A 14,166-nucleotide genomic window follows, 5' to 3' on the forward strand; every position below is an offset into this window, starting at 1 on the left:
TAACTGTTTGCAGTCCTGCAGCAGGTAATTATGGGGCATACTGATTATAAAGATATGCTGAAATATCCACATAAGCATAATGTCTTGTATAGAATTGGCATGCACTGAATATTCCTTTTTTCCCCCTACAAAATAAACAAATAATCTTTCTTGGCAAAGCATTATACGTTTAACTATAGAGTAGTGAGAAATCTAGTCAGTGACCCAAAAGTAAAGAAGGTTGACCCTAATTTTCAACCCTTCAACTCAGTTTTCAGAAACTTCTATTATTGTTTTACATAAGAAAAAAGCTCACTCTTTTAATTTTTATGTGTATTCAAAAAATGTTTTATTCACGTGTCACTGAACTTCTGTCTTTACTGATATGATGTTAAGGTGCCAACTCAGGCTTGTAACAGAAGTTACAAGGAGTAATGGTTGTCAAGCCGGGTGGTTAACAAATAAGGCGCAGACTGAGAAGCAAATAAAAAAATGAACCAGAATCTACAGTGCAGTGCCCTGACTCTCACTTCCCTCAGTGTCCCAAAGGGGTGGATGTCCCTGCTGAAACACAGGCCAACAGGTGGATGACTGCTTCCCGGGAAGAAGCTCTGCTGTGATTTTTCACTTACCTTTATATAATACAGCTCTGGTAATTGGTTTTATTTGGAAAGGTTACCATCCAATTTTTCGAAAAGATATTACTTTAGCCACTCTTTACTTTAGAGATAATCCCAGTGGAAATTACATTTTCTTTAGAAGGCTTTTCCAGATTTTTTTCATACAGGTAATTTCACAGCTAAACATGGTTTTGTTTTTTATTTCGCTTAGCGTTCTGCCCCTCACCTTTCTAATCTCAGTTGCTTTCTTTGAATGGCATCAAGATGTTTCTCCCCAGAGAAGCCTGTTTCTCTTCAAAAGCTAGTTAAACTACTTAAAGAAACATAGACTGAGATGAGTTAAAAGTGCACCAGAAATAACTATTTCTCTTCACTCTTGTGTAACTATAAATAAGATAAATTATGTACCTAAAGATGTTAAATACAAGTAAAAATGTACTGAATCAGAGGAATTAGGAGGAATTTGAATGAGGTTTCTGCAACAAAAGTAGGTCATTTCTACCATTCAATAATAAGACTATATTATTAACATAAAATTTAGCTTTAAAATCTGCTAGATATTTATATCTATCATAAATAGACAAATATTAACATTTAAATATTTTTCTAAAAACTAACAAAAGTATTTAGAAATTCCATATTAGACCAAGTTATTAACCAAACAGTAGAAACTTCCTATGCTACTTGGGCAACAATATGTGGTTAATAATAGGTCACTTGTATCTTCTGGTTGCTGGGAAGGTCTTCTTTATGTTTTTAGAAGAGCGGGCTTGTGTTGAGAATGCAGGTTTTGGCTTCTTGCCAGAACCAAGTGGGACTTGATGCACTTTTATTCCTAAAGTGCTCTGAGGGATATGGATGAGACACCCCACCCAGGCACAGGGTGCAATTATTAATGCTTTAAAGTGGTACAGAGTTTCTGGTTTACTTAAGAAAAAAATTAGACTAAAAAGAGACAGTCAAGGACTTTAACTGCAGGAGTATTATCAACTGCTAGGAAACTGCAGTTGGTACAGTTATACCAGATTTTAAAGAGTGGGGAAAATTGGATAGGTAGGGGGCGCTATTTATTAGATGTACTAAAGACATTAATACAGACAGTGTAGAATAGGCATCTATACAGAGGATACATTAAAACTCTGACTTAAACGAAGATCCAAACCCTTCTCTAAATGGATTAAAATGCTGCAAGATACACAACAAAATATAGTTTTATCTGAACTGGAAAGAAGGGAAATCTCTGCTTGCTAGAAACAAGAAGAAAATGAAATGGGCGCAGTCTGTGACCCTGAAGTTTGGGAGGAGGATATAATGATGCAAGAAAGCTAGAGCTGGGTTTTGGGTTGCCCTCCCCAGGTTCCAGAGCAGAGGCCTACCGAGGAACAAAAAACTGAAGGCTGATAATTTCACAACAGTAACAGCTCCCCTATATCTGAAACCTAGAGTGCTCTGGGCTTAGTTCTTAGCCGCCTTCTATTTCCTAACTACATTCAGTTCCTGGGTGATATCACAGTTTCTAGTTTTGAGTATTACCATGTAAACATAGGTGACTCCAAAATTCATGTTGAAGACCAGCTTCCTTCAACTTCAGACTCATACATCTAACTGCACAGCCAACATCCTTGCTTATATATTCAGATATCTTACACTCAGCCCTGCTGTTCTCTCATGTAGTCTTCCTCATGTAAATGAATGGCAGTTCCATTTTCCTAGTAGCTCAGGCCAAAAATCTGGATGTCATCTCCCACTCTGTTTTTTCTCCACATCTTGCACCTTGTCTGCCAGGAAATCCTATTAGCTCTTCCTTCACAGTATGTCCAGAATCTGACTGTTCCCCATCACACCCACCACTGCCGTCCTTGTCCAAGCCATGCTGGTCTCTCACCTGAATTACTCCAATAGCCTCCAAACTGCTTTCCTTGCTTCTGCCCTTGCCTCTTTTAGTGTATTCAGCAGCCAAAATGATCCTATTAAAATATAAGCCGGATCACATCCCCTTTAAAACTTCCCAATGGTTCCCCATATCACTCATGGGGGGAAAAAACCTAAGATTAAAAATGGACCAAAAGGTCTTAAAGGATCTGACCCTGTTATCCCCACTTTAACATCTATGGCTTCATAACCTACTGAGCTTTCTCTTGCTTACTCTGCTTTGGCCACACTGATCTCCTTTGCTGTTTCATAAATATGCCAGGTACAATTCTGTCTCAGGGGACTTCACTGCAGTTATTGTTACCTCTTCAAGAACTGGCTTTCCTCAGGCTGCTTTGCACCATACCTCCATCAAGTCTCGGTTCAAGTATCACCTTTCCCAACCACTCTACCAAAAACTGCAATCTCCCTTCAACTCCCCAATATTCTCTGTTCCCTTTTACTGCTCTATTTCCCTGCTCTATTTCTCTCTTTAGCATTTATCACTAGCAAATTATACATTTTACTTAAATATCTTGTTTATTATCCCCTTACTGAGATATAGACACCATAAAGGAAGAGACATTTGTAATTTATTCACTAATGTATCCCTAGCACCCAATGGGAATGCAATAAATACTTGTTAAATAAATAAGTGAATGCCAAATTCACAGTTATTAAGGAAAAAATTCAAACTAGAATTCTAAATACAGAATGCAATCAAAGGACGGCAAAACCCAAACATATTTTCAAACAAACAAAATGGAAAGAATAAATCACTTACTGACCTTCCATGAAAGAACTAAAAAAATATATATATTTCTAGAAGAAAAAGAGTGGATCCAAAAGAAAGGAGTAGTCAGGGTAAGAAAAGCAAATACTACATACATCTAAATAAATACTAACTGCATAAAATAATAGTAATAAGTAATATAAGTGGAATAAAAACAAGGTAGAACCAAAACCCTGAACAATACCATATAGGATGGGAGGTGGTGCTCACAGTTAAAATATTCTAAAAGCTTTTTCTTTTTTTCCAGAAGACTGGAAATAACAAGATTTTGATTTTAAGTTGGATATCTGTATTAACAGTTTAAAGAAAATACCCAAGGGAAGAGGGTAATTTCCATTCCAGGAGAAGAGGAGAACAATGAAAACTCAATCCAAACAGAAGGCAGAAACGGAACAAAAAAAAGATTCAAAGAAAATGGTAAGTAGAAAGAACCAAATAAAATAGTAGAAATAAATCTAATATATTAGTAACCAAAATAAACGTACATGTACCAAACATGTTTGTTAAGAGACAATGATTCTCAGTTTTGAATTTTAAAATTATACTTTGTCATTTATAAAAGACACATTTAAAACATCATGACACACGAAACTCAAAAGAGATGGAAAATACACAAACACTATAGCACAGATTACAAAAACAGCGAGAGAATATTATGAAAATATTAATGCCAATATGGAGAAGGCAATGGCACCCCACTCCAGTACTCTTGCCTGGAAAATCCATGGACAGGGGAGCCTGGTAGGCTGCAGTCCATGGGGTCGCTAAGAGTCGGACACGACTGAAGCGACTTAGCAGCAGCAGCAGCAATGCCAATATATTTGCAAAGTTACCAAAATTAAACATGTTCTTAGAAAAATATCTTTGTTACACTGATTTTTAAAGAAACAGAAAGGCTGCAAAGTTTTATTTCCATAACAAAAATAACACACTGGGGCCAGACATAGGGGCCATTGTATAACAGACAAGTTATACAAAACTTAAACTGGAAAAGAAGAACAAAATAGTGACTATTTGTTGGTGCTATGATATTTTATATATAGAAAACACTAAAGATTCCACCAAAAAACTATTGGAATTAAGAGACATATTCAGCAAAGTTCCGGATACAAAATCAATAGGCAAAACTCTTTTGTATTTCTACAACTATTAACAAACTATCAGAAAGAGAAATTAAGAGAACAATACCATTTACGACTGCATCAAAAAGAATAAAACACCTAGGAATAAATTTAGCCAAGGAGGTGAAAGACTTGTTTACTGAAAATTATTGGACAGTGATGAAAGAAATTAAAGAAGACACCAATAAATAGAAAGATATTCTGTGCTCATGGATTGGGAAAACTAATCTTGTTAAAATGCACCACCAAACCAGCTTTACAAGAAATTTTAAAGGAACTTCTCTAAGGTGAAAAAGAAAAGGTCACAATTAGAAACTGGAAACATGAAAATATGAATGGAAAAAATTAATCAGTAAAGGCTGTAGCTCAGCTGGTAAAGAATCTGCCTGCAATGCAGGAGACCCCAGTTCGATTTCTGGGTCGGGGAGATCTATTGGAGAAGGGATAGGCTACCCACTCCAGTATTCTCGGGCTTTCCTGGTGGCTCAGCTGGTAAAGAATCTGCTTGCAATGTGGGAGACCTGGGTTTGACCCCTATGTTGGGAAGATCCCTTGGAAAAGGGAACAGCTACCCACTCCAGTATTCTAGCCTGGAGAACTCCACGGACTATATAGTCCATGGGGTCGAAAAGAGTTGGATAGGACTGAGTGACTTTCACTTTCAAAGGCAAAAATACAGGAAAGGTAGGAAATTTTCCATGCACAGAGCTAGCAGGAAAGTTAGTAAAACCATCTATATGCACAATAATCAGACAAGGGATACACAAAACAACTCCTGGTAAAACATGATATCTAAAACAGTTATCATGAGGGGAGGAGAATACAAATGCAAAGTTGTTAAAATGCAGTTGAAATTAAGAAATCATGAATTTAATCATATATATAATCATAATCATATATATATCTCATGCAAAAAGAAAAAAGAATCCAAACCTAATCCTAAAGACAGTCATCAAATCATGAGAGAACAAAAGAAGAACAAGAAAGACCTAAAAAACAATGAACAAAATGGCAATAAGAACATGCATATTAATAATTACTTTAAATTTAACTGGACTAAATGATCTAATCAAAGACAATGAGTGGCTAAAAAAAAACACAGCTGCCTACAAGAGATGCACTTCAGATCTAAAGATCAGATCAGATCAGTCGCTCAGTCGTGTCCGACTCTTTGCAACCCCATGAATCACAGAATGCCAGGCCTCCCCGTCCATCACCAACTCCCGGAGTTCACTCAGACTCACGTCCATCAAGTCAATGATGCCATCCAGCCATCTATCCTCTGTCATCCCCTTCTCCTCCTGACCCCAATCCCTCCCAGCATCAGAGTCTTTTCCAATGAGTCAACTCTTCGCATGAGGTGGCCAAAGTACTGGAGTTTCAGCTTTAGCATCACTCCTTCCAAAGAAATCCCAGGGCTGATCTCCTTCAGAATGGACTGGTTGGATCTCCTGGCAGTCCAAGGGACTCGCAAGAGTCTTCTCCAACACCAAAAGCATCAATACTTCGGTGCTCAGCCTTCTTCACAGTCCAACTCTCACATCCATACATGACCACAGGAAAAACCATAGCCTTGACTAGACAGACCTTTGTTGGCAAAGGAATGTCTCTGCTTTTGAATATGCTATCTAGGTGGGTCATAACTTTCCTTCCAAGGAGTAAGCGTCTTTTAATTTCATGGCTGCAGTCACCATCTGCAGTGATTTTGGAGCCCAGAAAAATAAAGTCTGACATTGTTTCCACTGTTTCCCCATCTATTTCCGTGAAGTGGTGGGACCGGATGCCATGATCTTCGTTTTCTGAATGTTGAGCTTTAAGCCAACTTTTTCACTCTCCACTTTCACTTTCATCAAGAGGCTTTTGAGTTCCTCTTCACTTTCTGCCATAAGGGTGGTGTCATCTGCATATCTGAGGTTATTGAGATTTCTCCCAGCAATCTTGATTCCAGCTTGTGTTTCTCCCAGTCCAGCGTTTCTCATGATGTACTCTGCATATAAGTTAAATAAACAGGGTAACAATATACAGTCTTGACGAACTCCTTTTCCTATTTGGAACCAGTCTGTTGTTCCATGTCCAGTTCTAACTGTTGCTTCCTGACCTGCATACAAATTTCTCAAGAGGCAGATCAGGTGGTCTGGTATTCCCATCTCTTTCAGAATTTTCCACAGTTGATTGTGATCCACACAGTCAAAGGCTTTGGCACAGTCAATAAAGCAGAAATAGATGTTTTTCTGGAACTCTCCTGCTTTTTCCATGATCCAGCGGATGTTGGCAATTTGATCTCTGGTTCCTCTGACTTTTCTAAAACCAGCTTGAACATCAGGAAGTTCACCGTTCACATATTGCTGAAGCCTGGCTTGGAGAATTTTGAGCATTACTTTACTAGCGTGTGAGATGAGTGCAATTGTGCGGTAGTTTGAGCATACACACAGACTAAAAATGAGGTGATAGAAAAACATATTCCATGCAAGTGGAAATCAAAAGAAAGCTGGGGTAGCAATACTTACAGCAGAAGAAATAGATTTTAAAATAAACACTGTTACAAGAGACAAAGAAGGACATTACATAATGATCAAGACATTGCTCTAAGAAAATATAAACATATGCACCCAACATAGGAGCATCTAAATACATAAAAGAAATACAGACACAAAGGGAAAAATCGACAATAATAGTAAGGGACTTTAACACCCTACTCACATCAATGAACAGATCATCCAGACCAGATAGAAGATTAACAAAAAAAGTACTAGCCTTAAATGACACAAAGTCCTGATGGACTTAGGAGTATTTATAGAACATTCCATCCAAAAGCAGCAGAGTACACATTCTTTTCAAGTGCACATGGAACATTTTTCAGGATACATTACAGGCTTCACACAAAAGAAGCCTTGATAAATTTAAGAAAACTAGAATCCTATCAAGCATCTTTTCTGACCACACTGCTATGAGACTAAAAGTCAACTTTTAGAGAAAAGCTTCAAAACACATATAGACCTGTGAAAGCTAAACACTATGCTATTGAACAATGAATGGATTGCTGAAGAAATTGAAAAGGAAATTAAAAAAATATGTGAAGACAAATGAAAATGAAAACACAATGATCCAAAACCTATGGGATGCAGCAAAAGCAGTTCTAAAATGGACACTTACAGCAATACAAGCTTACCTCAGGAAACAAGAAAAATCTCAAATAAGAAATCTAGTCTCAAATCTAAAGGAGCTAGAAAAAGAAAAACAAATAAAACCTAAAGCTAACAGAAAAAAAGAACTTATAAAGGTCAGAGTGGAAATAAATGAAATAGAGACTAAAAACAATAGAAAAGATCAATGAAACTAAGAGTTGGTTCTTTGAAAAGATAAACAAAATTGATAAACCTCTAGCCAGATTCATTAAGGAGAAAAAGAAAGTGGGCCCAAATCGATAAAATCAGAAATAAAAAAGAAGTTACAACCTGCACCACAGAACTACAAAGAGTCATGATACTACAACAACTATGGGCAATACAAAATGGGCAACTTAGAAGAAGCGGACAAATTCCTAAAACTCTTACATGACTTCTCAAGACTCAATCAGGAAGAAATACAAATATGGACAGATCAATTACCAGAAATGAAAATGAATCAATAATTTAAAAAAAATTCCAAACAAGCAAAAGTTCAGGATCAGAAGACTTCACAGGTGATTTCCACCAAACATTTAGAGAAGAGTCAACACCTATCCTTCTCAAACTATTCTAAAAATGTGCAGAGGAAGGAACACTATCAAACTCATTCTATGAGGTCAGCATCACCTTGCCACCCAAACCAGACGGAGATACCACAAAAAATAAATTACAGGCCAAGATCACTGATGAACATAGATGCAAAATCCTCAACAAAACACTAGCTCTAACTGACTCTAACAATACATTAAAAGGATGATATACTACAATTAAGTGAAGTTTATCCCAGGATGTTAGGATTTTTCAATATGTGCAAATCAATAAATATGATACACCACATTAACCAACTGAAGCATAAAAGCCATCAGTTTAGTACAGTAGCTCAGTTGTGTCCGACTCTTTGCGACCCCATGAATCACAGCACGCCAGGCCTCCCTGTCCATCACCAACTCCCGGAGTTCACTCAGACTCACATCCATCGAGTCAGTGATGCCATCCAGCCATCTCATCCTCTGTCATCTCCTTCTCCTCTTGCCCCCAATCCCTCCCAGCATCAGAGTCTTTTCCAGTGAGTCAACTCTTCGCATGAGGTGGCCAAAGTACTGGAGTTTCAGCTTGAGCATCATTCCTTCCAAAGAAATCCCAGGGCTGATCTCCTTCAGAATGGACTGGTTGGATCTCCGTGCAGTCCAAGGGACTCTCAAGAGTCTTCTCCAACACCACAGTTCAAAAGCATCAATTCTTTGGTGCTCAGCCTTCTTCACAGTCCAACTCTGACATCCATACATGACCACTGGAAAAACCATAGCCTTGACTAGCCATATAATCATCTAAATAGATGCAGAAAAACTTTTTCATAAACTTCAACATCTATTAATGATAATGGGCATAGAGATAACACACTTCAACATAATAAAGGCCATATATGTCAAGTCCACAGCTAAGATCATACTCAAAAGTGAAAAGCTGAAAACATTTTTTTTTTTAAATTAGGAATAAGATAAGAATGTCCACTCTTACCATGTTTATTCAACACAGTGCTAGAAGTCCTACCCACAGAAATCAGCAGGGAAACAGATATTAAAAAATCCAAACTGGAAAGAAGTAAAACTGTCACTGTTTGCAGATGATATGATACTATATATAAAAAATCCTGAAGACACCACCCAAAATCTGTTAAGAGTTCATCAATGAATACAACAAAATTTCAGGATACAAAATTAATACACAAAAATCTGCTGCATTTCCACACACTAATCACAAACTATCAGAAAGAGAAACTAAGGAAACAATCCCATTTACAATTGCACAAAAAAGAATAAAATACCAAGGAATAAACCTACCTAAGGAAGAAAAAGTCCTGTGTTTGGAAAATTATGAGACACTGATGAAGGAAATTGAAGACCACATAAACAGATGTAAAGGTATACCATGTTCATAGATTGGAAGAACTAATAATCTTAAAATGACCATGCTACCCAAGGCAATCCACAGGTTCAATGTAATTTCTATCAAATGACCAATGGCATTTTTCATAGAACTTAAAAAATTTTTTTAATTTGTATGGAAGTACAAAAGACAACAAAGCAGCCAAACAATCTCGAGAAAGAACAGAGCTGGAGAAATTGTGCTCCCTGACCTCAGACTATACCATTAAGCTACAGTAATCAAGAGGATGGTACTGGCAAAAAAAAAAAACAGACACACAGATCACACAGATCTCTGTTCTCTGGCACAGAACAGAGATCCCAGAAATAAACCCATACACTGATGGTCGATTACTTAGGATAAATTTTAGGAGGCAAGAACACACAGTGAAGAAAAGACAGTCTCTTAAATAAGTGGCAATGAGAAAGCTGGATAGCTACATATAAAAGAATAAAATTAGAACATTCTCTAACATCAGGTAGAAAAAATAAACTCAAAATGGATTAAAGGCCTAAATGTAAGACCAGAAACCATAAAACTCCTGGAAGAACACACAGGCAGAAGACTCCCAACAGAAATTGTAGCAGTGTTTTTTGGATCTGTCTCCTAAAAAAAAGGCAACAAAAGCAAAAATAAACAAATGGAACCTAATGAAAGTTAAAAGCTCCTGCACATGAAAGGAAAACACTGACACAATAAAAAGACAGCCTACTGAGTGGGAGAAGACATCTGCAAATACATGATCAATAGGGGGCTAATATCCAAAAATATATAAACAGCTCAAATATCAAAAAACAAAGAAAAAAAAAAGCCCAGCAACCTGATTAAAAAAGGGGAAGAATATCTGAACAGACAATTTTCCAAAGAAAAGGTCAGATGGCCAATCATCAGGGAAATGTCGGTTAAAACCACAATGAGATATTACCTCACACTTGTCTGGCTGTCATCAAAAAGAACACAGATAACAAATGTTGGTGAGGATGTGGAAAAAAAAGAACCCTCATACACTGTTGGTAAGAATGTACATTGGTGCAGCTATTGTGGAAAACAGTATGGAGGTTTCCCAAAAAACTAAAAATAGAGAACTACCACATGACCCAGCAATTCCACTCCTGGGTATATATTTGAAAAAAGAAACAAAAACACTCAAATCAAAAAGATACATGCACCCCAAGGTTTATAGCAGCATTATATACAACTGCCAAGATACGGAAGGAACCTAAGTGTCCATTAACAGAAGAATGGATAAAGAAGATGTAGTGTACACACACACATACACAATGAAATACTACTCAGCCATAAAAAGAATGAAATTTTGCCAAATGCAATGATATGCATTGACTTGGAGCATATTATACTAAGCGAAGTAAGTTAGAGAAAGACAAATCCTGTATAATATCACATGTGGAATCGAAAAAATAAACTAGTGAATATAATAAAAAAGAAATAAAATCACAGATACAGAGAACAAATTAGTGGTTCCCAATGGGGCAAGGGAAGGAGGGGCAAGTCGGAGAAGGGATTAAACTACACATAAAATAAATAAGTTATAAGGATATATTATACAGAATACAGCCATTATTTTATAATAACTACAAATGAAGTGAGAGAATAAATTTCCCTTGCTTCAAGCCACCCTGTGTATAGCACTTTGTTATAATAGCACTAGGAAACTAACACAGTATTGAGTCCTGAAACAGAAATGAAGCATTTTGGCTCATCCCATACCACATATTTCACTATGGCTGAATAATAGCGGGTGGATTTCAATCTTGTTTAACAGGGATCTTCCAAGAACACATTTTAGTAGTGCGTAAGTGAGGGATGGCCACCTGATGCAAAGAGCTGACTCATTTGAAAAGACCCTGATGCTGGGAAAGATTTGAGGGCAGGAGGAGAAGGGGACGACAGAGGATGAGATGGGTGGATGGCATCACCGACTCAATGGACGTGAATTTGGGTAGGCTCTGGGAGTTGGTGAGGGACAGGGAGGCCTGGTGTGCTGCAGTTCATGGGGTCACAAGGAGTCGGACACGACTGAGCAACTGAACTGAAGTGAGGGATGAGGGGCCTTCCCAGGTCACACTAGTAGTAAAGAACCCACCTGCCAATGCAGGAGATTTAAGAGACATGGGTTTGATCCCTGGGTCAGAAAGATCCCCTGGAGGAGGGAATAGCTACCCACTCCAGTATTCTTGTCTGGAGAATCCCATGGACAGAGAAGCCTGGCAGGCTGCAGTCCACAGAGTTGCAAACAGTCAGACACGACTGAAGTGAGTTAGCACGCATGCACACAGTAAGGGATGACGCTTACAAGTGACCAAATCGTAACTAAAACAAGGTTTAACTAGCTACAAAGGTCAGCAGAGGGTGAGTTACCCATTAGTGCATCCTGATTAGATGCACTATCGATAAGAACAACGATAGGGCTCATATGAGGGCAGCTCTGGAGTAACTGAAGGCAGGACTCAGCATCTGCTTTTCCATCTTGCTCTTCCTGTATATTAACTTCATAGTTTGCTCCAGCTGTCTTTAGCTAGCAGGTGAAAACATGACTGCTTTTCTCCAAGTTCTCTCTTTTATAGAGCTGAAGCACCTGAAGAAAGACTATTTCCATTCTCTGGGTCCTCAAGTCCAAAGAGCCCAGAGGGAACCATTTGAGTGGCCTGAGCCGGGTTGTCTGTCCATTCCTGAACTACCTGTTGGAGCTCCATGGCCAGGCAGGTACCAGAGAGAGGGAACGACGGAGACAAGCTAATGAAGAATAGCTCTGGTTTCTTTCCTTGATAAAATAGTTTTACTTTTTTTCAGTTTACTCCAAATTCTGATTAAAATGCTAAAATGAAGTGAGCAACGAGGAGCTGAGAAGTAATTTTTAAAGGCAGATACAGATATAATTGGAAGGATAAACAATAGTAACAGATAAATGATCAATACACGTAATACATTGATAAAGAACTTTAATGAGAGACTTCCTTGATGGTCCAGTGGCTAAGACTCCATGCTCCCAATGCAGGGGGCTCAGGTTCAATCCCTGGTCAAGGAATTACATCCCACATGCCACGACCAAGAGTTTGCACATTGCAACTAAAACCCAGCACAGCCAAATAAACAGATAAATATTACAAAGAATTACACTTTGGTGTGTTCTTAATAAAAAAAAAAAAATTTAACGAAGAGCCAATAAGCACATGAACTGGATGCTTTAATGTATGTAATTATAAATAAAACAATTTTTGCAGTTGGAATTATCAAAAAAAAATTATCTATTTGAAACAAAAGAATATAAGAAATTAGCAACCATTTTTATCTGAAGATTTAAAGAAGCTTTTATCTTTGGGTAGTAAAGGCACTATATTTCATCGGCAATAAACGTGTGACTGTATTGTGTGAGCAGGGCACTGAAGTGCCATGAGAGAATTAAATTCAATATATAACCTGTAACTTTCTTAGACACAGAAATTATTACTTACCGTAGCACTGGGGTTTCTATCAGCTCGAATTTGTTCAAAAGAATTTATTTTATGGGTACTCATTTCATCAGTGTCAGCAACGATATAATGTCTAGGAGAATAAGCATTGGACAGGTTCTCCAGCAGCCTTAGGATCTCAGTGGTATGCCCACCTGGAAAAAATATTGGAAGGCCTAAGATGAAGAAACTTGTAATGGACATATCCATCTGATGATGTTATCCTACTGCTAAGTTTTGTGCATTTCTCAAAATACAGAAGGAATATATGGAAACAATGATCTGTGCCCCTGTAGAAATATTATTTCTATATGGGGGAAGAGGATAATATAAAAATAACATCAGTACCAGCAGTAAGTCATGCTACTGTTCTAGCTGAAGAAAGTACACAGAAGTATAAGACACTGTACTGTGTGTGCTCAGTGGCTCAGTGGTGTCCAACTCTTTGCGACCCCATGGACTACAGTCCATCAGGCTCCTCTGTCCGTGGGATTGTCTCAGGAAAGAATACTGGAGAGAGTTAGCATTTCCTTCTCTAGGGGACCTTCCTGACGCAGGGATCAAAACTGTGTCTCAAGTCTCCTGCATTGCAGGCAGATTCTTGGCCACTGTGTCACTTGGGAAGCCTGGTATAAGACACAGGTCCTGTTATCAAGAAGTCTGATGGGAGAGGGGCAAGACACGCACAGGTATATAAAGAGTGACGCAAGACAGCAAAAAACATTAAAATGAGGGGGACGGGCAAGCAAACTGTTATGAAAAGCAATGCCCTCAGCATAGAGAAGATCCCTGGTAAAGGCTGAGATGACTTAAAAGTGAAGCTAATGGGCAGACAGGTATAGGGATGCCAGTGGGTGGGGTGGGATCATTAGGACACGAGAAGACAAGATCCGGGATGGGTGTTCAAGGCTTGGTGGGAACACTGGGAAGAAAGATGAGGGTGAAGTAAGGTCAGCAAAGTAGGTTGGAAAATGGGAAGCAGCTGCTGAAGGCTTCCATGTTGTGAAGTAATATTAGGCAGGCATGAGCACTGATGGACAGGGAGGCCTGGCGTGCTGTGATTCATGGGGTCGAAAAGAGTCAGACACGACTGAGTGACTGAACTCAACTGAACTGAATTGATGAGCACTGATTGCTAGGGCTCAGATCTTTCTAAGGAAGACTTTTGTTCAACACCTC

The 14,166-nt window shown here is 38.3% G+C and overlaps 1 protein-coding gene across 5 annotated transcripts in view; it reads right to left on the reverse strand.

The window, feature by feature from the left end:
• The window catches only part of ALG14 (ALG14 UDP-N-acetylglucosaminyltransferase subunit), a 99,336-nt gene that overhangs the window by 80,953 nt on the left and 4,217 nt on the right, over positions 1-14,166 (reverse strand). For all 5 annotated transcript variants that reach the window (XR_015160547.1, XR_015160548.1, XM_086391362.1 and 2 more), the window contains exon 2: positions 12,991-13,142. Coding sequence is in view for 3 of the 5 variants with exons in the window: in XM_086391362.1 (XP_086247488.1) it covers positions 12,991-13,142 (152 nt within the window). In the remaining 2 variants the exon portion in view is untranslated. The remainder of the gene's footprint in view (positions 1-12,990; positions 13,143-14,166) is intronic.

The sequence above is a fragment of the Bos grunniens genome, chromosome 3, assembly GCF_055505025.1.
Source record: "Bos grunniens cultivar Pamir isolate PY7600 chromosome 3, Bosgru_T2T1.0, whole genome shotgun sequence".
Lineage (NCBI taxonomy): Eukaryota > Metazoa > Chordata > Mammalia > Artiodactyla > Bovidae > Bos > Bos grunniens.